Source organism: Stegostoma tigrinum, chromosome 7, assembly GCF_030684315.1.
Source record: "Stegostoma tigrinum isolate sSteTig4 chromosome 7, sSteTig4.hap1, whole genome shotgun sequence".
Lineage (NCBI taxonomy): Eukaryota > Metazoa > Chordata > Chondrichthyes > Orectolobiformes > Stegostomatidae > Stegostoma > Stegostoma tigrinum.
The window spans coordinates 63,291,851-63,319,368 of record NC_081360.1 but is presented as its reverse complement, the minus strand read 5'-3'; the positions used below and the strand labels follow the sequence as shown (position 1 = coordinate 63,319,368).

Sequence of the window (27,518 nt, the reverse complement as noted above, 5' to 3'; positions counted from 1 at the left end):
AGATCCTTCAAGCAATCTAGCATCATTAATTTGATATAATAAGCAAACACTGCCATCAACTAACAGTAGAAAAGTTAAAGAGAGATAATAGCAATACAAATAACTAATACTAAAATCTGGTATTATCTTCAGGTGCAGGATTGGCAGGATGTGGGTTACATCATACAGATATATCCTTCAGCTTAACACAATTTACATTTCTGACCTGAAAGGTCAAACTGATATAGAGTAACTTTGATTCATTTGAATGGATAGTTGGTGAATACAAAATAAAATTACTTGCTCAGTAACACCACTACAGTTGTTCGTTTCTGAATGCAATCCATTTTTTGGAATTGTAAACATAATGTCCGTTATCGAGGCATCAAGAATGTATTAACACCCATAATGGCCATTAAGGTATGACCTGGTAAAAGCACATTCCAGGAATCAAATGCTAAAATTGTGAAGTCTATTACTTGGAACTTAACTACTATTCATAATTAAAAGGTACCAAAGCTAAAAACCATCTCTATGAATCAATGATACAAATTTTGGTAAGGGTATCTTCAGAGATTATATCAGGCTTAGAGTTACTAAAAACTGCTATAAACACATAAGTCCTATATAACACCTGTAGTGCCTAACACTCACAGAAACAATTCTATTTGGATGGATCTTCTTCACTGAAACTGGTCACTATAATCTTGCTTTAAGTTTTCAGAAGTTAGAAGAGTTAACTGAGGTCATGTGTGTCCCAACAAGTTAATTTATGCAGTGAGTAAATGAACAGAGGAACATTTCTGGCAAGTGAAAATGGTTTCATGATCCTTTCGATAAATCATTAAATAAAGAACACTACATTATCCCCGCTGCTGTGCTGCAGACACTTCATTGACGTTTAATACTCTGAAGCTATCTGGCAAAAAATCTTGGAACATCAGTTGCTGAATTCACTATAGTTCTATGTACTCTTGGCTCTCTCTTCCAGCCAGTAAGATAGATGGTTGATCTCAGAGCTTTCATCTGTTTTTTTTGTGCCAAAGAATTGGACAGTCATGCTTCTAAATGTAACAGCTACCTTTATGTAAGTTAAAACATTCCAATAAATTATGTGAATAAAAACAATAACAAACTCTCATTGTCTCAAAGCTGTATGGCATGTCCAAAGCACAATTCTGAATCTCAGTCATATTTGTAATTTAAATCTGAATTTCTCATCACTAATCCCCAGTCAACATCTGCATTTGGTCAATTTATGGAAGTAGAGCCACAAAGTTAATATCAAAGTGCCATAAAAAAGACAGAACTTGCAACACATAATGGACTGGTTTATATCCCACTCCCCCTGCCCATCCACCAGATGGGGTTTTGGGGAACATGTTAAACAGGTCAGGTTTCTAACCCATCATCTTCCTGCAAACCCCAAGCTCACTATCATAACACACCATCTGGGTACATACTTATATTCGCTGACTACATTATGTAAGTGAACAAAAAAATAGCAATTAAATTTGTTAGCAAACCTATTGAACTGATTTGATTTGATTTATTATTTTCACATGTACTAAGGTACCTTACATGCTTTACAGGCAGATCGTACTATGCAAGTGCATCAGGGTAACAGAACAGTGTGCAGGATACAGTGTTACAGCTACCAAGAAGGAGCAGAGAGTGGTCATCATTAACATTAAAGAGGCCCATTCAAAAGTCTGATTAATACACTGCCCATGTCAACAGTGACAGCCAAGTCACTAGAATAATATTCCAGAGACATGCCAGGGATATAAGAGATAATAGGAAGTGCAGATGCTGGAGAATCTGAGATAGCAAGGTATAGAGCCGGATGAACACAGCAAGCCAAGCAGCATCGGAGGAAAGCTGATGTTTTGGGTCCAGACCCTTCTTCAGAAATGACCTAAAATGTCAGCCTTCCTGTTCCCCTGATGCTGCTTGGCCTGCTGTGCTCACTCAGCTGTGCACCTTGTTATCTCAATAACCTTGCACTTGCTCGCTTATGGCTTTTGTGACGCAGTGGTAGTGACACTACTTTTGAGCCAGAAAACCTGACTTCAGTCCTACCTACACCAACAGTGTGTCATAACATCTCTCAGCAGGTTGATTAGTATTATTTAAAACTCTAATTGAAATAGCAGGTGAAAATTAGTATCAGAGATAGTAGGAACTACCAACGCTGGAGTATCTGAAGAAAGGTCTAGAGCCGAAACATCAGCTTTCCTGCTCCTCTGATGCTGCTTGGCCTGCTGTATTCATCCAGCTCTACACCTTGTTATCTTGGAAATTAGCATGTACATTTTTATGGCTGACACAAACAAAGGTAGGCATCCCATTTAGGGGAGCCTTGCACGTGTTGGGAGCACACTCTAAAGATGTTACTTCCCCTCCTTCTATGCAAGTAAATCCAGCTTTGACCATGTCTCCTTCCTCCATCGATTTGAGGATACTCCTTGCCTGAAAACTCTGAGACCTACTTTTGTGGGAAAGCTCTGATCCTCTTTGAGCTGTGTTCTGCTCTCCAACAGCAGTCAGTATGGGTGCTGCTGGGAATGATGGATTTGCTCCAGGGTCTCTCCCCAATTCATAGGCTGAAATCTTACTGCTAACTAAGTGAACAAGCTGGCAGTGTGCCATGGTTGCAAGGTAGGATTTCAGAGCAAATTTACTTCTAGCTAATTTTCCTTGTCAGTGTATCAGTTATTTGAGCTGGTTTAAAAACAAAATTTTAATACATTGGAAAGTTTTTTTTAATGGTTTGCCTTTATATATTCAAATATGGGATGTTTTTCAGCCAATTAAATACTTCTGAAAAGTAATCACTGTTGCCATGTAGGAAATAGCAGAAAATATGTATACACCAAAATTCCACAAATAGCAATATGATAATGACTGGATAATGACTGGATAACCCGTTTTCTGTCTAATGTTGATCTAGGGCTAAATATTGGACAAGACACCAGGGAGAACCCCACTGTCCATCTTCTAACTAGGAACAGGGGTTCTTTTACATCCACTTGAGTAGGCAGCTATGCCCTTTTTTTGCCTAACATAAAAGATGGCATCTTCAATTATACGAGCCCCTGTTACTGAATACCTTTGATTCTTGTGCCATACGCTCAGGTGGGATTTGAACCCGGGAACAGGAGAGCATCCAACTGAGCTCCAGTTAGTTGAGTTCTCTAAAGATACCTGAACAATGTTCCATTATGACTCCTTTGAATAGCAATTTTCAAAATTATTAAGGGAAAACTTGTTTGTAATTCACAAGTGAATAGCACTGCAGTGATTTAAAATAAACAATCACTCCATCACAAGGTCAGAATTAGGGCTGCTCCTTGACGATTGCACAATGTTCAGCACCATTTGTGACTTCTCAGAGACTGAAGCCATCAATGTTCAAATACAACAAAATCTGGACAATATCTAGGTTTTGGCTGACAAGTACTAAGTATCATCTCTGCCATACAAATACCAAGCAATGACCATCTCCAATAAGAGACAATCTAACCACTGCCCCTTGATATTCAATGGTGTTACCAACACTGAGTCCTCACTAGGGGACTTACCATTGATCAGAAAAAACAACTGGATTTGCCACATAAGAGTGGTGGCAAGAGCAGGTCAGAGGCTAGGAATAATGCGGTGACTAACTTGCCTCCTGAGTCCCTAAAGCGTGTCCACCATCTACAAGGTGCAAATCAGGAGTGTGATGAAATAGTCCCTATTTGTCTGTATGGGTGTAGCTCCAACAACACAAAGAAGCTTGACACCAACCAGGATGAAGTAGCATGCCTGATAAGTACAACATCCACAAACATCCACTCACTCCACCATCGATGCGCAGCTGCAGCAGTGTATATTAACTACAAGCTGCACTCCAGAAATTCACCAATGTACCATGGCAAAACCATACAGATGTTATGACAATGGATGAATGGACACTGCACAGCAATCACCAGACAGGGATGTTCCCTCCAAGTGGGGGAAACACTTCAGCGGTCAAGAGCATTCAACCTCAGATCTTCAAGTAAATGTCCTCCAAGGCAGGCTTTGGCATACACAACAATGCAAAGTTACTGAGCAGAGGCTGATAGCCAAGTTTGGTATCCATGAGGACAGCGTCATAGGTTCATGTCGCACTACAGGTAATCCCATCACACCAAACACACACACTGTCTCCCACCTCTCTCACACACACACTCCCTGTCCCCCGCCTCTCCAACACACTCCCACACACACACACAATCTCCCTTCACCACCCACCAGCCCCACACTCACTTTCACACTCTCTCCCCCCACAGACATACACACTATCTCCTCCACCATGCTATGGGATAAATTTGTATTTTCAGATCCATTTTATTTTGTTCAAAAAGCACACAATTTATAGACAGTCTGTTAATATGGCGTTTTATAAATTCCTATTTTAGATGTTAAACCAGTCTGACTCCAAACCAAAAAAAAAAGATTCAAAACAAAGTCTCACACCTAACATGCATGGTCTGGCCTAAAATATTACCTCTACTTTACACTAAGAAAATATTTAGTTCTCTCAGTACCGCAACTTGAAAGGAATTCAGGGATTTACATATACACGTTAATCAACTAAAATCTTCCAACTGCTTAAAAATTTAACAGCATCTTAGGTTTTGTTTAGTACATTTCCATCAGTGGTGTAAATCTTTGTTCTTTTACTTATAAATTCTGTGTTTGATACTACTTCTCTCACTAACACCTGAAGGAGGGCTGAAGCGCCAAAAGTTTGTGTTGTCAAATAAGCCTGTTGGGCTGTAACCTGGTGTCTTGTGATTTCTGACCTTGTCCACCCCAGTCCAACACCAGCACCTCCACATCCATAGAACAGCAACATTGAGCAGAAACTGAGGAGTGCATAAGGGCTATGCAATGCCCTATGCTAATTTGGTGCTGGCTTTCTTCATGTTTCATTGGCAATGTCAAGAGGCTATCTAGTGGGCTAACCTATGCACCCAGCATTTCTGTGCACATGCCCTTCCACAACTTACAGCATGCAACATAATCAAAATGTTCATCTGACTTCTGACTTCTCTGAAGTATAATTCATCTGCAATCTCACATTCTGTGGAGTTGACATATTAATCATCCTTCCCCATGGCTTGACTGCAGTGCACTTGCACCTGGGGACTCACCACCTGCAGATATCAACTTTATACTAATCTGTAAGGGATATTTCAGAGAAAGTTCACTAGATTAATTGCAGAGATGAAAGGCATGCCTTATAATGACAGACTGAGCAGTTTATTCCCAGACTCAGTACAGTTTAGAAGGATGACAGGGCATCTAACTGAGGTATACAAGATTCCAAAGGGATTGATAAAATAGACATACCATAGATATTTCCCCTTGTGGGTAATCTAGAATGAGACATCATAGTCTTAGGGTAAAGGGTGGTAGATTTGAAACAGAGAGGAGGAGGAATTACTTTTCTCAAAGGCTTGTCATTTTGTGGAATTCACTATCCCGGAGACAGTGGAGTCCAGGACACTGAATAGATTTAAGAAGAAGACGGATAGATTACTAATAGCTAATTACTAATAGATTACTAATAGCTTTTTTGTCTAAAGTAGGTGAGTTCAAAACTATGGGGCACATTTTTAAGGTGAGAGGACAAAGATTTAAAAGGGATCTGATGGGCAACTTTTTCCACTCAGAGGGTGGAATGAACTGCCAGAGAAAGTGGTGGATGCAGTTACAGATATAACATTTAAAAGACTTTTGGATAGGTACATGAATAAGAAAGGTTCCAGGGAAACGGGCTAAATGCAGGCAAATGTTTAGTTTGGGAACTTGGTCAGCATGCACGAGTTGGACCAATGGATCTGTTTTCATGCTGTGTGACTCTGTGAGTCTAATAATTGGGTAAAAGGTATGTGACTGGGCAGGAAAGTGAAGTTGACGCTGAGATGAGATCGGCATGATTACATTAAATGACAAAGAAGGCTTGAAGGGTTGAATTGCCTCCTGATGCTTCTAGTTCTTATATGCAGTGTTAGTGTCATGGACTCTTCACCAGTGCTGAATTGTTGCTCCCTCTCTAGGTAGGGTTTGCTGTAGCTGGGCAAGTAACTCTACATAGCTGCCTGAAAGCAGAATATCAGAAGGAAAAGTCTGAGATGAGGAAAAGAGTTTTTTCGGGTAAGCAGGAGTTCAACAGTCACACCAGCTGTATCTTACTCATCATATCTGACAGCAGGATGAGGACGTGCTGGGAGTTGAGAGATGACATATGACAAAAAAAATCATTCTCAGTGATGCTGCAAGACCTAGGCTCCATCACAGCTGGCCCTGTGGTGAGAACTGCCATCTTCTCCTGCAGGAGTCATGGAGTCATTATGGCACAAAACGAGTCAATGAAATGCATGAACTCCAAGGTGTAATTCCAGGGAGTGATCATGTCAGTCCCATTCCTCTGCTCTTTCTGGACTTGCATGTTTATTACTTGCAAATGCTCATTAAATTTGCTTTTGAAATCATTGATTGTTTCCACATCCACCACCTACACAGACAGTGAGTTCCAGGCCATTACCAATGGTTGTTTCAAAATATTTCTTCTTCACTTTCCCATTCAACCTTCACTTCATGCATTAAACTTGAAAATTGTACTGACTATTCCTTGTGTGATCGGCCAGTGGGGGTAGCTTTTCCCTGTCTACTTGATCTAAAACTGCCATAACTTTGTACTCTTTTATTAAATCTCCCTCAATTTCTTTTGCTCTGAGGAAGATAATCCCAGTCTCTCTATGCTAAATTTGCAGCTAATTCTTCATCCCTGCAATCATTCTGCTCAATTTCCTCTACATTCACTCAAGCACTCTGATATCTTTCCCAAAGTGTAGTGACTAGAACTGAATACAATACACTAGTTGTAATATAAACAGAATTTTATAAACATTCAGCATCACCTTTATGCTTTTGCAATCCATAGATCTATTATTCAGTCATGATTACATACTCTTTGCTATCAGCTCTCCCAATATGATTTGCCACTTTTATGGACCTATGCATATAACCCCAAAGGTTCCCTATCCCTGCACATATTTTGGAATGAAACTACAACGTTTATATTGCCTTTCTCGATCACATCTTCTGAAATGCATCACCTCACACACCTTTAGTAACTGCTATCTACTGTATTTTTAAATTCATTCACGGGAAATTTTGTCCATCCCTCTTGTACTGGCGAAGGTGGTGGTAAGCTGCCTTCTTGAATCCCTGTAAAACATTTTCTTCAGGTAGACTCACAATGCCGTCAGGAAGGGAGTCCTGGTTTTTGATCTATCAACAATGGAAGAACAGTCAGGATGATGAATGGCTTAGAAGGGAACTTGCAGATGGTGGTGGGTCCATGTATTGGCTGTCCTTGTACTTGCCCTTCCAGATAGTAGTGGTTGTAGATCTGGAATATCCTGTCCATGGAGCCTTGGTGAAGTTCTGAAATACATCTTGATAATAGAGGAAAGTTCACTGAAGTAGCTGGAGATGGTTGGAAATAGGACACCATCCTGAGAACTCCTGCAGAGATGTTCTTGAACTGAGATGGCTGACCTCCAACAACCGCACCACCTTCCAATGTGTCAGGTATGACACTAAACATGAGAAAGTTCTCTCTCAAATATTCATTTACTTAGGTTTTGATAGGGCTCCTTCATGCCACTCTTGGTCAAATGCATCCATGATGAGGAGGACATTCATTCTTACCTCCAGGGTTTCAGTTCCTTTCTCCATATTTCAACCAAGGTTGTAATGAGGTCAGGAGCTGAGTTGTTCTGGTTGATCTCAAACTGAGTGTTAATGAGCAGATTTTTGCCAAGCAAACGATTCTTGTTAGCATTTATAATGATACCGCCCATTACTTTTCTGATGACTGAAAGTAGACTGGGTGGTAATTGGCTTGTTTAATTTATTTTGCTTTTTGTGCACAGGACATGCCTGAGCAATTTTACACATTGCCAGTTAGTTTCCATTGCTGGGGCTGTACTGGAACAGCTTGGCTAGGAATGTGGCATGTCCTGAAGCACCTCTTCAGTACTATGCTTAGACTGTTGTCAAGCCTCCAGCCTTTGCAGTGCTTTCAACCATTTTAAAAATAATTTGGAGTGAATCAAATTGGTTGAAGACGGGCATCTATGATATTTGAAACCACTCAAAGAGGCCAAGATGGATCATCCACTGAACAATTCTGGCTGAAGATTGTTGCAAATGCTTCAGCCTTACTTTTTTAAACTGAAGTTTTCATCATTGAAAATGGAGATATTTTGTGGAGCCACCTCGTCCAGTGAGCTATTTAATTGTCAGCCACCTTTCACAACTGGATATGGCTCAACTGCGGAGCTTAGATTTATCTCGTCATGTGGACTGACCAGGGCTGGAGAGTGACAGGTAAAGGAGGACACCTCTGGCCGCAGCAGCAACAAAGCGAGGACAAGTGGGACATAGCTCCACCATTGCCCAGGGGTTTCCTATCGAACGGTCTTCCAGGCTGACTCTCCCAGCCCAGACTCGCAGGCTAAGCCAAGTTTCAAGGTTGAAAGGTAGACACAGGCACTTGAAAAAGGACATGGGGCAGTCCTGGCCTGGCATGGTTGTATCTTGTCTCTGTGTGAAAGTCTTATGCATTTTCAGCTCAAGGTATTCCAGTGGCCCGGCAGGCAGACTTTTCCAGGAGAGGCAGACTCAGCTTGGCATGGAGGTGTTTGGCGGAGGCTTCCAGCCCAGCATTCCGGTGGGTCAGTGTGGTGGTCCCATCCTGGCTGTGTCTTCAGTCTATTCTATCATTCCTTAACCTGCATTCCCCAAGCCCAGGAGATGTTAACTGAATGTTAACTTTGTCTTAATTTTACTTCATAAAAAATTATGCATGATTTCTATCATTGACGTAGGTGGGTAATCTTAAAACTTTACATGTAAAAGCACAGGTGACAATAAGTTTTTATTCTATAAATTTCTATTCTGTTCTGGATCTGATCCACTGGTTGTGGAATTCTTCAGGTCTAACACTTGCTGCTTACAATGGCACAAAAGTTGTTCTATTTTGTAGCTTCACCAGGATGACAGCTTTAGGTATGCCTGTTGCTGGTCCTGTCATGTCCTCCTACACACTGTATTGAAGCAAGGCTGCTCTTTTGCTCGATGGTTGGACTGGGGGTTATTCCAGACTATGAGATTGCAGATTGCACTGAAGTATAAATTTGCTGGTGCTGGATGCTGTTCTTGAATTGAAAATCAGTTTGAAGTCTTTTCATTTATCACCATGGAAAAGCCACACAAGTCGATGGATAGAATTCTCAATGTGAAGATGGTACTTTGTTCCCACAAGGACCACATGGTGGCCATTCTTACTGTTACTGATGCATCTGTGGCAGGTTAAGTGTGTTTATTCCTTACCAACTGCCCTGCCACACATCCAGTGTGGCAGCAATGTCCCTTAAGATGCAACCAGATCAATCAGTGGTGGTGCTGCTGAGCCACACTTGATAGTGGACATTGAAGTTGCCCTTAGAATAATTTCTGAGCCTTGTCATCATCAGTGCTTCCTCCAAGTGATGTTCAGAAGGGAAGGGTACTGATTTATCCAGTGCGGTGGTATGCAGTGGACCAGGTACATAGTAATCAGCAATGGTTTCTTTGCACATTTCAGGGCTCTGATGTCCATGCTGGGCAGCTCGCATCAATCTGAATACTACTATGCCACTAGCTCTGCTGTGTCTGTGCTGCTATTAGGGCAAGATGTATCCAGGGATGGGATGTTGGAAAGTATGATTCTATATGTGTGACTATGTCAGGTAGTTGCTCTGACAGTCAGTTATCCAAATTCTGGCATTAGCTCTCGATGTTAGTCACAAAGATTTTGCAAGGTTGATCTGCCTTCATATTCCATTGATTTTCTGGTGCCTTATTTGATGCTAAGTTGTCCGTCTAATTTTTTTTAGACATTTTAGTCATGGGTGAAACTGAATGGTTTGCTATACCACTTAGAGACAACCAAATTACTCTTGCTCTGGGATCAAATCTCAGCCAGGTCAGGTAAGGACAGCAGTTTTCCTTCCTTCAAAAACATTAGATGGATTTTTTACAACAGTTTATAATCCATCATTAGAATCTCAACCTCAGATATTTTATTAATGCACATTCCACTATTTATCGGGTGAGATTTGAACCTGGATCCTCAGGACATGGCCTGGGTCTCTAGATTCCTAACTCAGACAATTTCACTAGGCCATCACTTTCCTCTTGTCTACTCTTCCTGCAAGCCCATCTATGTTCTGTTATAGTTGAGTGACACAATGGGCACTGTCTGCCACATTTCCAAATTTGGCACCATCACAGATTTCAAAACGCATTTGTGTTTTAATATCTAGTTCATTCAGCTGTTTACCAGCGTACCTATGGCGGCTTTACCTTTACCTTTAGTTTGAGTAACAACCATTTAAGATGGTCTTAAGATGATGCTATTTTCTGTACTTATGCACGTTAAAAAAGAAATACAAACTGGCGCAACACTTCCTATTTCTTGAAGCTCAATTTTGGTAACTGTCTGTACAAGAAACATTGTCAAGCACAATCTTAAAATCCATAAAAATTGCACCTACTACATTCTGTTCATTGACCTTCCCTATTCCATAACTTTAAGACAAAATAAAACAGTTTGCTTGTCAAGCACAGTCTGCCTTCTCCTCATCTCTATCCTAAAAGGATGAACCCTATCTTCAAACAGTGTCCCTTTGTTCAGGACTCACCCATAAATGTATGCATACATTCCACAACCACTTTAACAAGACCATTCAGGATCTTTCACACATCAGTCAAATCATCCATCAGTTGTCAAAATGCTTGTGAAAGTAAGTCTAGCCTGTTCAATCTTTTCACAGAGGACAAACTGCTCTTTGCAGTTATCAAAAATAATGAGCCTCCTCTGAGCGACATGTTGATATGCTCCAGTGAAACATTGAGCCTGATACAGCACACTATATCTGAGATGAGACCTCACCAATGTGAGCTAGTAAAAAGTAAAGCTGTTATGCTTTGCGTATGTTCAATTCCTCTTGCAATACAGGATAGCAATTCATAAGAATTTTAAATCACTTGTTACTATGTACTAACTTTTTATAATTCATACACTTGTACATTTAGATCACTCTGGACCTAGGAATTCTGAACTCATTCTCTGTTTACATTATATTTGCTTCTTTTTACTTCCAGTCAAAGTGATCAAATTCATACTTTAATACACTACATTTCGTCTACTAGATTTTTGCCCACTCAACTGACCTTTCCATATTGTTTCGCATCCTTGTTATGCCACTTTCACAACGTACATTCCCACCTATAATAAGAGCAAAAAACTTCGGATGCTGCAAATCTGAAACAAGCACCAAGAATACTGGAGAAGGTCAGTTGGTCCCACAGCATCTGAAGAAGTCATACTAGTCGTGAAGCGTCTCTCCACAGATGCTGTCAGACCGGTTGACTTTCTCCAACATTGTCAGAGCTTGTTTTCGCTTTCATACCTTTCTTTGTATCATCTATAAATTCAGCCACCATGTCTTTAATCCCTTCATCTAAGTCATTCATATAAATTATAAAAGGACGACGCAGGACAGACCTGTATGGGACACCACTCGTCAAAAATTGCCAACCTGAAATTGGTTAAGCGTAATTTTTCTTAAAAAAAAATACAAGCTCTTCCACATTACCTTCAGATTTTATGAGTTCAATTATAACTCCACTAATGCCTGATTCTTACAACTTCCTAGTGACAGACATTAAGCTAACTAGCCAATAGTTTCTGACTCCCTGACAACAAAATGCCTGCTCTGATGAAGGGTCTCGGCCCGAAACGTCAGCTTTTGTGCTCCTGGGATGCTGCTTGGCCTGCTGTGTTCATCCAGCCTCACATTTTGTTGTCTTGGATTCTCCAGCATCTGCAGTTTCCATTATCACTGATAACAGTTTCTGACTCCCTCCCTCCTTTGTTAAATAGGAAGGTTACACTTGCTACTTTTCAATCTGACTGAACCTTTTCAGAATCTCAAAATTTTGGAAAATTAATACAATCACATCTACAATCTCCTTCGCCACCTCCTTAACAAAAACCCAGAATGTGCACTAATGATTGACTTACTTTGTTACACATCCTATTTGAATTCAGGTAAAGAGCGATTAATGTTGGCTTTTGTTACCTTTGGAGCATCTGGTCTTGACTGCTGGACATCCGTCTGCTTCTTTTTCTCTCTGTTCCTTCCCGCCATTTTCTGACTTTTATTTTCAACTTAAAGTTTATCCTTTGATTTGTTACAGTTATCCAAGATTGTTTCCTCACCCCCACCACCCTCATATTTAGTTTGAAGCCTTCGCTACTTAGATAGTTTTTTTGGCTCACAAAAACACCGAGCCATGCACGGTTCAGGTAGAGACTGTTCTAACAATATAGTTCCATGTTCCCCAATACTAGTGCCAGTGCTGCAGAAAGTGGAACCATTTCTTCCACACAATGTAGTTTCTTCTCTAATTTTATTCTTATTCTGTGCCATTTTGCATGTCCTGGGTAGTAATCTAGAGTTTATTACATTTGAGGTTCTGTTTTTCAATTTAGCATCAAACATCTCATGCTCTGTCTGCAGAACTTCCTTCCTGGCCCTACCAATTTTGTTGGTCGTGCTTTCTACTGCAAGTTCTTCTGCAGCCCAGAACAGATATTCTGAACCCTGGCAACAGGCAAACAACTTCGTCATTTGGCCCAAGGCTTTTGCTACGAAGAACTCTGTAAATCCTCTGCAATATACTGTCCCCTAGTACAACTTATCAAAGTGTTGTTTCTCAGACACTTGGCCCATTGCTCCATTTCATAACGTACCCTTCCGAGATGAACTGAGAACCTACTAGTCAATACAGTGCAGAAATTTCATGCTCTTCTCTCCCTTCACTCTAAAATGATCTCAATCAATATTTGGGTAATTAAAAATCCTAATTTCACCACCCTTTATATTTTGCACATCACATTTCTTTGTAGAGATAGTAGGAACTGCTGATGCTGAAGAATCTGAGATAACAAGGTCTAGAGCTGGATAAACACAGCAGGCCAGGCCAGGTCAGACCCTTTTCTGAAGAAGGGTCCAGACCCAAATGTTAGTTTTCCTGCTCCTCTGATGCTGCTTGACCTGCTGTGTTCATCCAGCTCTACACCTTGTCATCTCATTTTTTTGTAGGTTCGCTCCTCTGTCTCTCTCTCAGATTTGAAAACCTATACAATACACCCAGCATCACAATCGTATATATTTGCTGCCCATCTCTCACCCTCATACCCCTCATGGATATAAGGTTAGATTTAATGTTTCTAACATCTGTCACGCCCATCATCTGAAAAATTAGTGGAAACATGGCTGAATAGCTTCTGAGATGGGGAGACTTACTTGATTAAGTGCCTGTAAGGATGGGTTGAAGGAAGGAATGGGGTATAAGTGTAGGAGGCGAGGGCAAGGGATGCTTTTCTGTGGTCTGATTTCAGCCTATTTTTTCTTTCTAACAGTACAATGCATTCCTAAAGCATGCCAAAGCTTCCCAAATTATACAGTGCAGATGCTATGACAGCACAACTCAAATTCAGCTCAGAGTCACAGTTCTGAGAAAAACATTAAAATTTTGTGCTGGGCTTTCAGTGAAACTTTAATGAAGATAGTAGAAGACCGATTAATTAAATGTATAAATGTACACATTATTTGTATTATATATTTTGTAAAATCTTTATTATTGACATTGTACCTACTAGTTACAGGAAACAAGATGCAACCTAAGTGTATAATTTTTAAAAGATTATGACAATTTGGGCAAAATGTCACTTTCAGAATGAAAAGCCTAAATTGGCAATACCAAAAAAAATCCAAATATAATGTATATGAGAAGGCATTGTCACAAAGTATGCACAAAAGTCACCAGAAGTCTCATGATGCATACTAAAAATATATCTGGAGTGAGATCACTGCTCTAATGCAGGGGGAGCAGCAGCTACAAATGCTCAAGTAAGGGTTCCACAAGTAGTAATGAAATCACATTGTTGATTTCAGAAATTCTGACTTGCAGATATATATTGATTAAGACTCTGAACAAATTCCTTCTCCCTTTGTTGCGTTATGTCATGTGAGCTGAGCAGATGGGTGGGCCCTAAGATTTTTCAGCATCAAACTGATTAATACGAACAGTGCAAAGTGGGTTTCAGTGTTGCATTCTTGTGAAAATGAAAAGCCGATTACATCATAAAAATTGTTTATAGATAACAAATTTTAACATACTAAGTAAAGTCACCATTGTCCCACTCTTTCAATGACAAAGAAATAACTGATGGTGAATTGAACCAGAGTCTCATCATGATTCAGGCAAGGGGTGAAATCAAGAAGGTGAAACATTCATAGCAATCTCAGGAAGTATGGGAATTGAACTTCGGCTTTTCCTCTGCCTTCAACACCAGCTGACCAGTCTACTGAGCCAAACAGCCTCCTAGAAAAGTCAGAACCCAAAGTCATGAGGAGTTTACGCTCACTACTGTAAAAGCCATACAAGATCCTCATTGCAGCATGTCAAGCCCAGTTTGTTTAAATCTCCTCTAAATGGAATCAGAAGCTTTAGAACTGCTGGGGTGGAAGCACAACCAGAACTATATCCTGCCAGTGAGCACAACAGGTCTAAATTTAGTCTAGAAATTGTAAAAATATTCATTTTAACTGTGCATTCTGGGGTGATAGGTACCCTTGCCCTATCAACCGAAAATTTCAAAACTAGGTTTCTTCTATCTTTTGTTTATTATGTGTTTTCAGAAATCATGTGACATTACAATTAACTCACCACTTGTAGTAAGGCAAGGTAGCCAGCTCCAACATTGTCAAAGTTGATCTTCACATTTTTCCATCGTGCGGTTTCATTAAGCTGCTCACAATCAGTTTTATTGTTAACAATCTTGATGGGGAATTGCGTTCCATCAGTTATATTGATACAGTGGTAGTATCTTCCAGCAAAAAGATTTACACCCATTATACTGAAAATGAGCCAGAATATCAGGCAGACAAGCAGCACATTCATAATGGAAGGAATTGCTCCAAGAAGTGCATTGACGACCACCTAATCAAGAGAATTAAGGAAAGACTGTTAAACAGGTTATGCATGTTGGAATAAGAAAGGTTGCTTATGTGGAGCGAAGACAGACAGGTCAAGGAGGCGGGGATGGAGCCTGTAAAGGTGACTGTAGGTAGGGAGTTGGGATTGGGGTTGGTTTATTTATTCATAATTTTTCACCTTTGTTAAAAAAAGCCATTTTATTATAGGGCAAACAGGAAGCATTACTTTTGTTAAAAGCACATTCTGTAAATTGTAGACTATCTACATTAAAGATTAAATGTATTATTAAACAAAAAACTGAAGAATTGTACACAAATAAGAATATAGAAAAAACATGTAGCAATTTCAGCAAAATATCTGACCAGATGACACAGCATGTATTGAAAAAAAAAGTAAAATAAAGCAAAAAACCTTGTGGTGGATCGATGATGTCACAGAATTGATTACTGCAAAAAGAATGCAAAATTATTTGTAAAGTGCAGACATCAAAATCAAAACTATTGAAAAACAATCAGGAAATTAGAAAATAAAATCAAACAATGAGATGTGAGTTTACACTGGCCGGATGTGATACTAATGATTACCTTTTGGTACCCTCATGGGAAAACAACAAAGTGTGAGGTAACTGTCTGCATGAAACTACGCTGCCGAGAAACACATATCAAGCATTTGAATGTAAAATTCACTTGATTTATCTGGGTTCAGGAAATTTTGCGGGTCTCGTTCATCTGTGTACTCAATTTTTAAATTTATTTTTCCACGATGATATCTGATGTGTGCTCCCAGCAGCTACTAACTTACAGCCAGGGCATGAACATATGGAATTTCTTTAAATTTGTTTCACAAAACTTTTTAAATGTTTTTATACTCATAAAGCTGATGACTAGTAGAGATTATTGTTGGTTAAAATATGCATCTAAAATTGCACCAAAAGCTAGAAATTGAACCTACGTTATTTTTATTGATAATTTTTCAGAAATTTTCAACCAAAGAATACATTTATTCTGTGTGAAAAATAGCAACGTAATGTTCAAATACCACAAGCAAACATGTGATAACAATACGTCTGTTGGATAATATGTTCTTCGTTGCTTTCATTTAAAAGTATAGATTGTTTTGTTCTAAATAAAGGTTCACAATCTTTCTTTAGTTATTTTGCAATGGGAAAAAATGTCACACAAGTGAAAAGCTGAATAGAAAAGTGTAAGTGAATTTTACATATCACAATAGTTTACAGTATGCGGCCATGTGTCGAGATTTTGTAGTGAAGGATAGTATAGAAAATGTGAGATAACCACTTCTGTAAGGGTCTCTATTTTATTTACTTGTTTTGGATCTAAATGCATATCATACACGTGCAAAGTTGAGCCATTGTTTATCTTACCCTCATGCCTTCAAAACGTGACAAGGCCCTAAGAGGTCTTAAAGCTCTTAGTGTCCGAAGGGACTTAATAGCACCTAGTTCTGAGTAGCCCAGAGCATTAGCTACAAGGCTCACCAAAGACACCTATACAAAATAAAAAAAAGATACAATTGAAATGGCTAATGTAGTTTTTAAAACCATCCGATAGAGCATTTATCATGTATTACTCAAGAAGAACATAAACTGAAACATCTCAATCAGCTGGATGGGCAATCCTCGTTCTTGGAACAACAACCTGTACTCAATTACCTGGACAATTGAAAGAATGGGCACAAGAGTAGAGCAATTAAAATCAGAGTTGCTCAAAAGACCAGAACAACCTATGGCTGTGTGTACAGACATGTATAGTAACAATAGGATGTGCAAAGTAAGTTTGTTTTTGAAGAAGAAGAAAGTTATTTATTTGTGGATAACAAGGTGTAGAGCTGGATGAACACAGCAGGCCACGCAGCATCAGAGGAGCAGGAAAGCTGACGTTTCGGGTCAGGACCCGTCTTCAGCAATGGGGGAGGGGAAGGGGACCCTGGAGTAAATAGCGGAGGGGGGAGACAATGATGGAAGGTGGATAAAGGAGCAGATAGGTGGAGAGAAGACTGACAGGTCAAGAAGGTGGGGATGGAGCCTGTAAAGGTGACTGTAGGTGTGGGGAGCTGGGATTGGGGTTGGTTTATTTATTCATAATTTTTCACCTATGTTAAAAAAAGCCATTTTATTGCAGAGCAATAGACGAGTCAGCCAACAAAAATCTATCAATGCCACAAACTGCAAGTGCTTGAAGTCTTTCTGTCTTGTGTAAAAATACAGCTTGCAATTGGCAACAGGGTTTAGAGAACCAGCTTTGACAATGCAGTAAAGTTTTAAAGGGCTTGGGTGTATCAAAACATGAATGGATGTTTGGACTTTCAACCAAAAATGTAAAATATGACCTAGAACTAAAAGAAAGCAAGAGAAAATACCGACCATATCGCACATACTTAAAATACAAAAATGTAAATACAAAATTTATTTTGTAGACGACATTTCACTTATCAAAGTTAATGATATCAATGAATAATGAATTTTGGGATCAATTTCAACATCAAACATTCTGAACCTAGTGGAACATGGACAGGAACACCCAATTGCACTATCACACGAAAATTGTCTTCTATTTCAAAAAATCTACTGAATCGAAGAACAGCAGTCATGACCATTTCTCTGAAAAATTTTCACTTAATACTGATCCTGAGTAAGATGGTAGTAGGCATCATGTACCAAATTACCAAATGTTACCTCAACATGGAATACCAACAAAAAAAGTACAAAACTCAGAATACATACGTCAACAATGAGAAAGTCCAGCCAACACCAAGCATTTGTGAAATACTTCACAAAGCCATATGCCACCCACTTCAGCAACATTTCCAGAATAAAGATGTAGGTGAAGATTTTATCAGCATATTCCAGCATTGACTTGATGTTATGCTTTTGTTCAATGTAAATATCTTCAAATGCCTAAAAGTGAGATAATAATTAAAAATGTTTGTACTTTACAAAAAGATACTTTGAGTTTGTTCATTAGATTTTCCACCTCTTTTTGTTTCTGCTTCCAACGAACACACAAGCTTTCTCAGTCTTACAGGCTGAGTTAGTCCAGACTATAGTGGTCTACACAATTGCTGCTGTTTTACATTGTTGATGATCAGTGGGTTAACCTTAAGACATGGGAGCAGAAGTTGGCCTTTCAGCCCATCAAGTTTATTCTGCTGTTCAACAAGGCGATGGCTGATCTGATAATCAACAACTCAATTTTCCTATCTCGCCCATAATCCCTGATTTCCTCTCTATTCAGGGATCTCAGTCTTGAGAAGATATATAGCCCTGACACAGCCTCAACAGCCCTCTGCTGTAAAAAAATTCCATAGGTTCATTACCCCCTTAAGGAAGAAACTCCTCCTCACCTTTCTATTAAATGTACACCCCTTCACTTGACAATATGCTCTCTGGTCCTAGACTCTCCCAGAAAGGGCAAGATCTTTTCCACATCTACCCAGCAAAGTCTCCCTGTATGATTCAATAAGGTTGCCTTTCATTCTTCTAAATTCTAGAGGGTACAGGCCCAAATTACTCAACCACTCCTTCATACCTGGTATCAGCCCAGGTAACCTTCACTGGATTGCCTCCAATGTCAGTTTATCTTTTCTTCGGTAAAGGGCCCAAAACTGCCCACATATTCTAGCTGTGGCCTGATTGGTGCCTTGTACAATTAAGCAAAACTTCCCTACTTTTATTCTCCATTCCCTTTGAAATAAAAGCCAACTCTCCATTTGCCTTTCCTATAACCTAACTAACTTGGATACTAGTTATTGGTGAGTTATAGATGAAGACACCCAAATAACTCTGTTCTCTGTATCAGAGATAATGGGAACTGCAGATGCTGGAGAATCCAAGATAACAAAGTGTGGAGCTGAATGAACACAGCAGGCCAAGCAGCATCTTAGCAGCACAAAAGCTGATGTTTTCTGATGAAGGGTCTAGGCTCGAAACGTCAGGGCATATTGCTTGGCCCGCTGTGTTCATCCAGCTCCACACTTTGTTAACTCCTTTCTCTACTTCTTTAGTCTTTCTCCATTTAATTTTTATTTCTATTCACGTGTGGGACATGTGTGCTGTTGGCTGGCCAGCATCTATTGCCCGACCCTAGCTGCCCTTGAGAAAGTGGTGATGAGATGCCTTCTTGAACCACTGCAATCCATGTGCTAGGTAAACCCACAATGCCCTTAGGAATGGAATTCCAGGATCTTGACCCAGTGACAGTGCAGGAATGGTGATATATTTCCATATCAGGGTGGTGAGTGGTTTGGGTAGGAGCTTGCAGATGGCGATGATGTTCCGATGTATCAGCTGCCCTTGTCCTTCTACATGGAAGTGACCATAGGTTTGGAGGTTCTGTCTAAAGATGTTTGGTAATTTTTTGCGGTGCATCTTGTAGATATTACACACTGCTGCTACTGAGCATGGGTGGTGGAGGGAGTGGATGCTTGTGGATATGGTGCCAATCACGTGGGCTGCTTTGACCTGGATGGTGTCAAGCTTCTTGAGCGTTGCTGCAGCTGCACTCACTAAGGCAAATGGAGGAATATTTGATTACATTCCTGACTTGTCCCTTGTGGATGATGGACAACCTTGTTCAGACAGAAGGTGAGTTACTTGCCATAGTAGTGCTAGCCTCTGACCTGCTCTTATACCCACTATATTAAATTCCGAGTCCAGCTGAGATTCTGGTCAATGATAATTCCCAAGATATTGACAGTGGCAGGTTGAGTTTTTGTAACACAATTGAATGTCAAGGGGCTGTGGTTAGACTGTCTTTTATTACTTTCAAGATGGTGGTGGATTAGGATTCCTGAGCTGGAGCTGGTCTGTTTTTCTTCCTGTCTCCTTGTTCACATTTTCCTTTCTTTTTATTTCCTATCCCCAGGCAGTGGTGATGTCTGGGATGAAAGCCAGCCTAGACTCCCAGCACTCCCGGCTTCAGTTTGAAGCCCACAGCCGTCTGGGTTGGAAGAACTGGCAATCCTGGACTCTTATTTCTTTATTTTTTCTAATTTATTGCCGGACTTCTTATTCCTTTATTTTTCAATATTTTCCATAGGAATTTGTACTTAAGATTCCGTGCCTAGATACCGAAGATGGCATCATAAGCGGTGACTTGTAAATTTTTCTCTGCACTCTTGTGAGTAAATGCAACAATAAAGTTAATTCTAATTCTGTTGGAGACAGTCATTGCCTGGTATTTGTGTGGCATGAATGTTATTTGCCACTTTCAACCCAATCCTGGATATTGTCCAGATCTTGCTACATTTAAATATGTACTGTTTCAGTATTGGAGGAGTTGTGAATGGTGCTGAACATTGTGTAATCATTGGCGAACATCCCCACTTTTGGCCTTACAATGGTCATTGATAAAGCAGCTGAAGATGGTTGGGCCTAAGACACTATCCTGATAAGCTCCCGTAGAGATGTCTTGGAGCTGAGATGACTGACCTCCAACAACCACAACCATCTTCCTATTTGCCAGGCACGGCTCCAAACAGCAGAGCGTTTGCCCTCTAATACCCATTGATTCCAGTTTTGCCAGGGCTCCTTGATGACACACTCAGTCGAATGCTGCCATGACATTAAAGGGCTATCACTCTCACTTCACCTCTGGAATTCAGCACATTTCCCATTCTTGAATCAATGCTGTAATGAGGTGAGGAGTTGAATGGCCCTGGCAGAATCCAAACTGGGTGTCAGGCAGCAGGTTATTGCTGAGCAGATGTGGCTTCTTAGCATCGTTGATGACACATCATCTAATGACTAAGTGTAGACTAATGGGGTAGTAATTGGCTGGGTTGGATTTGTCCTGATTTTTGTGTAACTATACTGGTACAGCTTGGCTAGGGGAGAAACAAGTTCTGCAGCACAAGTCTTGGATACTAATACCGGAATGCCATCAAGCCATTTGGAGCAACCAGTGCCTTCCAACTGTTTATTGATATGATATGGAATATATCAAATTAGCTGAAGACTGATATCTGTGATGCTGGGAACCATTAGAGGAGGTCGAGATGGATCGTCCACTCAGCACATCCGGCTGAAGACTGCTGTGAGTACTTCAGCACTACTTTTTGCACTAATGTCACCAGTTATGAGGAAGGGTCACTGGACTCAAAATGTTAACTCTGTTTATTCCTTCACAGATGCTGCCAGACATGCTGAGCTTTTTTGGCAACTTTATTTTTGTTCTTGATTTACAGCATCCACAGCTCTTTTGGTTTTTATTTTGCGCTAATGTGTTGGTCATAAGGAGGCAAGCAGAGAAATTTGGATGTCTGGATACTAAACTGGCTGTCCAATAGAAGACACTGCTGGGTGGTAGAAGATGAAAATTATTCAGTCTGGAGCTCGGTGACCAGTGGTGTTCCATAGGCATCTGTTCTGGAACCTCTGCTCTTTGTGATCTTTATAACTGACTTGGATGAGGAGGTGGAAGGGTGAGTTAGTAAATTTTCAGATGACATGAAGGTTGGTGGAGCTTTGGACAGTGTGGAGGGCTGTTGTAGGTTGCAATGGGACATTGACAGGATGCAGACCTGGGAAACAAAGTGCCAGATGGAATTCAACCCAGGAAAGTGTGAAGTGATTCATTTTGGAAGGTCAAATTTGAATGCAGAATACAGGGTTAATGGCAGGATCCTTGGCAATGTGGAGGAACAGAGGAATCTTGGGGTCCACATCCATAGATCACTCAAAGTTGCTACCCAAGTTAGTATGGTTATAAAGAAGGTGTATGGTGTGTTGGCCTTCATTGGCAGGGGAATTGAGTTTAAGAGTTGCGAGGTTACACTGTAGCTCTATAAAACCCTGGTTGGACTACACTTGGAATATTGTGTTCAGTTCTGACCACCTCATTATAGGAAGGATGTCAGAGCTTTAGAGAGGGTGCAGAGGAGATTTACTGAGATGCTGCCTGGACTGGAATGCAGGTCTTATGAGGAAAGGTTGAGGGAGCTAGGGATTTTTTTTGTAGCGAAGAAGAATGAGAGGTGACTTTTTAGAAGTGTACAAGATGATGAGAGGCATAGATAGAGTGGATAGCCAGAGAGTTGCACTTGGCAAGACCGGTGCTGCACTTGGTTGTAAAGGTTAGGTAATGGCAGATGTTAAGCTAAGCAGCTCACTATTATTTATTTTTTGTCTGCTTCCCTTTTTGACGTTGGTGCTCTACAAACATTAGCTAATTTTGCAATTACTTCTACGGTGCAGCAAATGACCTTGTGATTTCTGACTTATCAGTTTTAATTTAAATCAGATTTGATGGATTGAATGACTTGCTTTATCTATCTTCCAAGGTGAGAATTCTTTAATTGCAATTTCTTAGTGAAGAAACGCTGGAAATGGATCTGCCTTTCCTCTTGAGATGTCCCCTGACCCAATATTTATTAGTCAATTGTCTCTTAATGGTCCTCTTTGTTTTCCATTGTGCCATCATCCCTTTGGTCATTTAATTACTCTGCACTTAAGTTTATTTATTGACATGTTTGATTCCTCTCCCCATTCTCACCTTTCCACTGGGACAGCAATTGCTTAAAAAGTTTAATAAATTTCTAACTTCCTCCCATTTGGAATGCAAAATCTGGACCAAATAGGCTTGTCAGCCATGAGACTAGAGGCAACAAAAACAAAGTTGCTGGAAATGCTCAGCAGGTCTGGCAGCATCCGTGGAGGAGAAAAACAGAGGTAATGTTTTGGGTCCGGTGGCCCTTCCACAGGCAACTTTCTAATTGGTCAACTGCAATTTGTTGGCTCTGCTACAGAATTTCCTAAAACTGGGGCCTTTACTGCAATTAGCCTCCACCTCTATGGTACGGGCAGCTGATATTCTTCACCCTCCACCTTTACAAAACATCCCCAATGATAGAAGTGGATCAGGGGTCTCCCCTCATCCTCCCTCCTATTTTTCTTGCCCCTCATTTTCCAACACTAAGCTTGCTACCGGACAACCAGGTAAACCCAGTCCACTAAGTGTTTTTCTCTCTCTGTAGATTCAACCAGCATGCTGAATGCATCCAACATGTTCTGTTTTTATTTCCGATACCCACAATCTGTCATGTTCTGTTTTAGCTGAGAAAATAAGCAAAGTTATGAATATTGCGCAGACGAAATCATAAGTTAATAAAATGTGAGGTTGGATGAACACAGCAGGCCAAGCAGCATCTCAGGAGCACAAAAGCTGACGTTTCGGGCCTAGACCCTTCATCAGAGAGGGGGATGGGGAGAGGATTCTGGAATACATAGGGAGAGAGGGGGAGGCAGACCGAAGATGGAGAGAAAAGAAGATAGGTGGAGAGAGTATAGGTGGGGAGGTAGGGAGGGGATAGGTCAGTCCAGGGAAGACGGACAGGTCAAGGAGGTGGGATGAGGTTAGTAGGTAGATGGGGGTGCGGCTTGGGGTGGGAGGAAGGGATGGGTGAGAGGAAGAACAGGTTAGGGAGGCAGAGACAGGTTGGACTGGTTTTGGGATGCAGTGGGTGTGCGGGAAGAGCTGGGCTGGTTGTGTGGTGCAGTGGGGGGAGGGGACGAACTGGGCTGGTTTAGGGATGCAGTTGGGGAAGGGCAGATTTTGAAACTGGTGAAGTCCACATTGATACCATTAGGCTGCAGGACTTCACCAGTTTCAAAATCTCCCCTTCCCCAACTGCATCCCTAAACCAGCCCAGTTCGTCCCCTCCCCCCACTGCACCACACAACCAGCCCAGCTCTTCCCCCCCCCCCACCCACTGCATCCCAAAACCAGTCCAACCTGTCTCTGCCTCCCTAACCTGTTCTTCCTCTCACCCATCCCTTCCTCCCACCCCAAGCCGCACCCCCATCTACCTACTAACCTCATTCCACCTCCTTGACCTGTCCGTCTTCCCTGGACTGACCTATCCCCTCCCTACCTCCCCACCTATACTCTCTCCACCTATCTTCTTTTCTCTCCATCTTCGGTCCGCCTCCCCCTCTCTCCCTATGTATTCCAGAACCCTCACACCATTCCCCTCTCTGATGAAGGGTCTAGGCCCGAAACGTCAGCTTTTGTGCTCCTGAGATGCCTGCTGTGTTCATCCAGCCTCACATTTTATTATCTTGGAATTCTCCAGCATCTGCAGTTCCCATTATCTCAAATCATAAGTTAATTTGTTTTTCAATTCTTATTTTCATTGACTGTTTCTGTCAGAAAGGAGCAACATAACAGATAATTGTTTTTTCTAACATTCACACAACTTTCGTCACAATCATAAACATAAGTTGCTACAATCATAACTGCAAATCACTAACTCTGCAAAAAAAATTTAAATTGTCTGATAAAGCATCCTACTTACCAGGGCACCGCTGCTAAGCAGAATCATGAAAATAATGAATGTCTCAAACCAATTGTGTTCAACTATTCTGTAGCAGGTCTTCCGGAGATTCCACCACGATTTGCCCCTGCCTTCTTCTATGTTGACATAGCAGTATGGGAATTTTTGTACACATCCTGAAAATAAGATAAAAATTAAAATCCATCTCAGGCCCATTAAACTAACCAACTACATTTTCTGCATGAAAGGAAGACATTTCACAAGCACCCTTATTTCGACTAAATGCATGTTTTTGTGCTTACGGCCACTCATCACTTTATTCCCCCTTGCTATACTCAGCACCCTATGCATGCTCAGTGAAGCTCAATTTTCAATTAGGATCTTTATTACCTTACAATCTGAATACTAAATTCAACCTCTTCACACATGCTCATTCATCAAATTTTCTTAGCGAGAAGAAGCAGGTAATAGCTCTAAAAATCTCATCAATGCCTTTTCCGGAACCCATTTTATATTTATTGTTCAATTGCAACCCACAGTTTTCTTGCATCATCAACCCTTTGTTATTTCAACATTCCCACCTTCAACCACATTACAGACCTATGTTTTTACTTTATTCTCTCCCTTTTTCCATGGGTCTGTACTTTCTCTTAAAGTGTTAAATCTATAATTTCTTCAAGTTCTAACAGAAGGTAATTGACCTGAAACATGAACTTAGATGACCTTTCCATGGTTGCTGCCAGGACTGTTAGGTTTTTTTTTTAGCATTTTATGTTCTTATTCAAGCTTCCACCAACTGCAAGACATTGTTACAGTTGAAGAAATATTGGGTGTCTGTACATTGTGCACAGCTACAAATTGCACATTCCCTCATTTTCTAATTCTTAACTTTAGTGGCAGTTACTCTCTCATAAAAAGAGAAACAAAACATAGCTTTTTTTTAAACACGCACAACAAATATTGTTCTTTGAAAAACTTGTAAAGGACACAGGTCAGATCTGGAGGCCAAGCAGCATCAGAGGTGTAGGAAAGTTGAAGTTTCGGGTCAGGACCCTTCTCTAGAAATGGCTGGCTTCGCAGTGGGGTTATAACTCACTTAGAGATAGTGAGAACTGCCGATGCTGGAGTCAGAGTTAACACTGTGGAGCTGAAGGAACATAGCAGGCCAGGCAGCATCAGAGGTGTTTCGGGTTGGGACCCTTCTTCAGGAATTTCTGAAGCCATTCTGAAGAGTGGTCCTGACCCGAAACGTCAACTTTCCTACTCCTCCGGTGCTGTTTGGCCTGCTGTGTTCCTCCAACTTCATACTGTGTTATCTCTGACTCCAACATCAACTGTTCTTACTATCTCACAGATCAGATCTGTCCTCTTTCACTACTACATGAATAAGAAATATAAATTAAAGGTTAAATATATATATTTAAATATATATATATATATATATATATATATCTGTGTAGATCTTTACTTTTTACTTTCAATACTTTTCTATGTCTTCAAACAACATTTAAGAAGTCTTCAACAATTAATCTTGCAAGTGTTGATTGTTCCAAAAAACTATTTTTAAATGAATCATATTTAATTCAATGTTGCAACCGATTTTAAATGGAAATGAAAAACATATAGTCAACTACAAAATACACATTAGCAATTTTTGTGCTGACTTTTGCTTTGATTTTCATACTGCTTGCATGTATGTTGATGTACGAGTATGATTAATCACCCTTTTTCTTGCTACACAAGATATACAACTACGTGTCTTATTTGATAAGCTGTAGCCAGATCATTTTAAATATTTTACAGGTATGCTTAGCATATCTGAGATAGATTCTTCTCATCTGTCTCCCATTTTTGGATTGCACAAATAAAACATTCACAGTTTATCAATTATTCTGGGACAATTGATAACTGTTTACATTCCTATTAGTAAAGCAAACAGGGCTTGAAATGTCTTTTAAGGATTGTAGCACTGAAGTCTGAAATTCTTCTCTGGTATTTCTGAGGACACATTGACCTATTTCAAGTAAATATTTTTGTTAAGCAATGAAGACACAAATTCTATGCTGATATCTGAAAACACAATTTCAGGTTTTGCATGGCTTTAAAAGAAAATGTGACAAACCAGCCTGAAGTGGGTTGGCACGGTCAAATATAAAAAGCGATGAAGAAAAACACGAGGATTTTAGCAGCAGATGAGCTGAGACAGGGACAAAACAGAAACTGCTGGAGAAACTCAGCAGGTCTGTTCACATCTGTGGAGAGAGAAAGCAAAGTTAAGGTTTTAAGTCTAATACATGTCTTCTTCAGAACTGAAAGGGGTTGGAAAATTGTGTCTTTTATGCTGTAGACAAAGCTCCTCACTGTTGTATTTTGTTTTTAAGTATTTGGTGAGCTTCAATGAGATCACATCTCATTCTTCAAAACTTTATGAGGAATACAGTGCCAATTGCTGCAGTCTCATTTCACAGGACACTCCTGCATCCCAGGATCAAATCTGGTGAATGTTTGTTATACTCTCTCTATGGTAAAAAAAATCCATTCTGGAGTAAGAAGACCAAAACTGTACACAACATTGCATGTGCATTCTAGCCAAACTTACATACAATAGAAGCAAGACTTTACCTCTCCTGTACTCAAATCCTCTTACAATAAATGTTAACATTCATTAGTTTTCCAAATAGCTTATTACATCTGTATGATTGCTTTCAGAGACTTACTGACAAACATACCTCGGTCCCTTTGTATTTTCCAAACGTTTACCATCTTAAAAATACTCTTGCATGTCTGTCCTTCCTATCAAGGTGGTAACCCTCATATCTTTCCCACATAATATTCTAATTACCACATTCTTACCCATTCACTGAGCCTGCCCAAATCTACATTAATCGTTTTTACATTTTTCTCACAACATATTCCTGCTTACCTTTGTATCCTCTGTAAATTTTGAAACATTTCATTTGGTTCCCATGTCCAGAGATATTTTTTGAATCCACCTGTTCAGAGATGTTATTACACACCACTGAGAGATGTTGGAACTTGATCCTGGAACCTCTAATTCAGAGTTAGGGGCACTAATACAGTACCAC

General features: G+C 40.3%; 1 protein-coding gene across 6 annotated transcripts in view; it reads right to left on the bottom strand.

The window, feature by feature from the left end:
• Positions 1-27,518, bottom strand: part of scn1laa (sodium channel, voltage-gated, type I-like, alpha) — a 176,456-nt gene that overhangs the window by 26,416 nt on the left and 122,522 nt on the right. For all 6 annotated transcript variants that reach the window (XM_059647325.1, XM_059647329.1, XM_059647324.1 and 3 more), the window contains exons 19-22: positions 24,454-24,608; positions 17,885-18,058; positions 16,526-16,648; positions 14,872-15,144 (exon numbers count right to left, since the gene is read on the bottom strand). In XM_059647325.1, the coding sequence (XP_059503308.1) occupies positions 14,872-15,144; positions 16,526-16,648; positions 17,885-18,058; positions 24,454-24,608 (725 nt within the window). The remainder of the gene's footprint in view (positions 1-14,871; positions 15,145-16,525; positions 16,649-17,884; positions 18,059-24,453; positions 24,609-27,518) is intronic.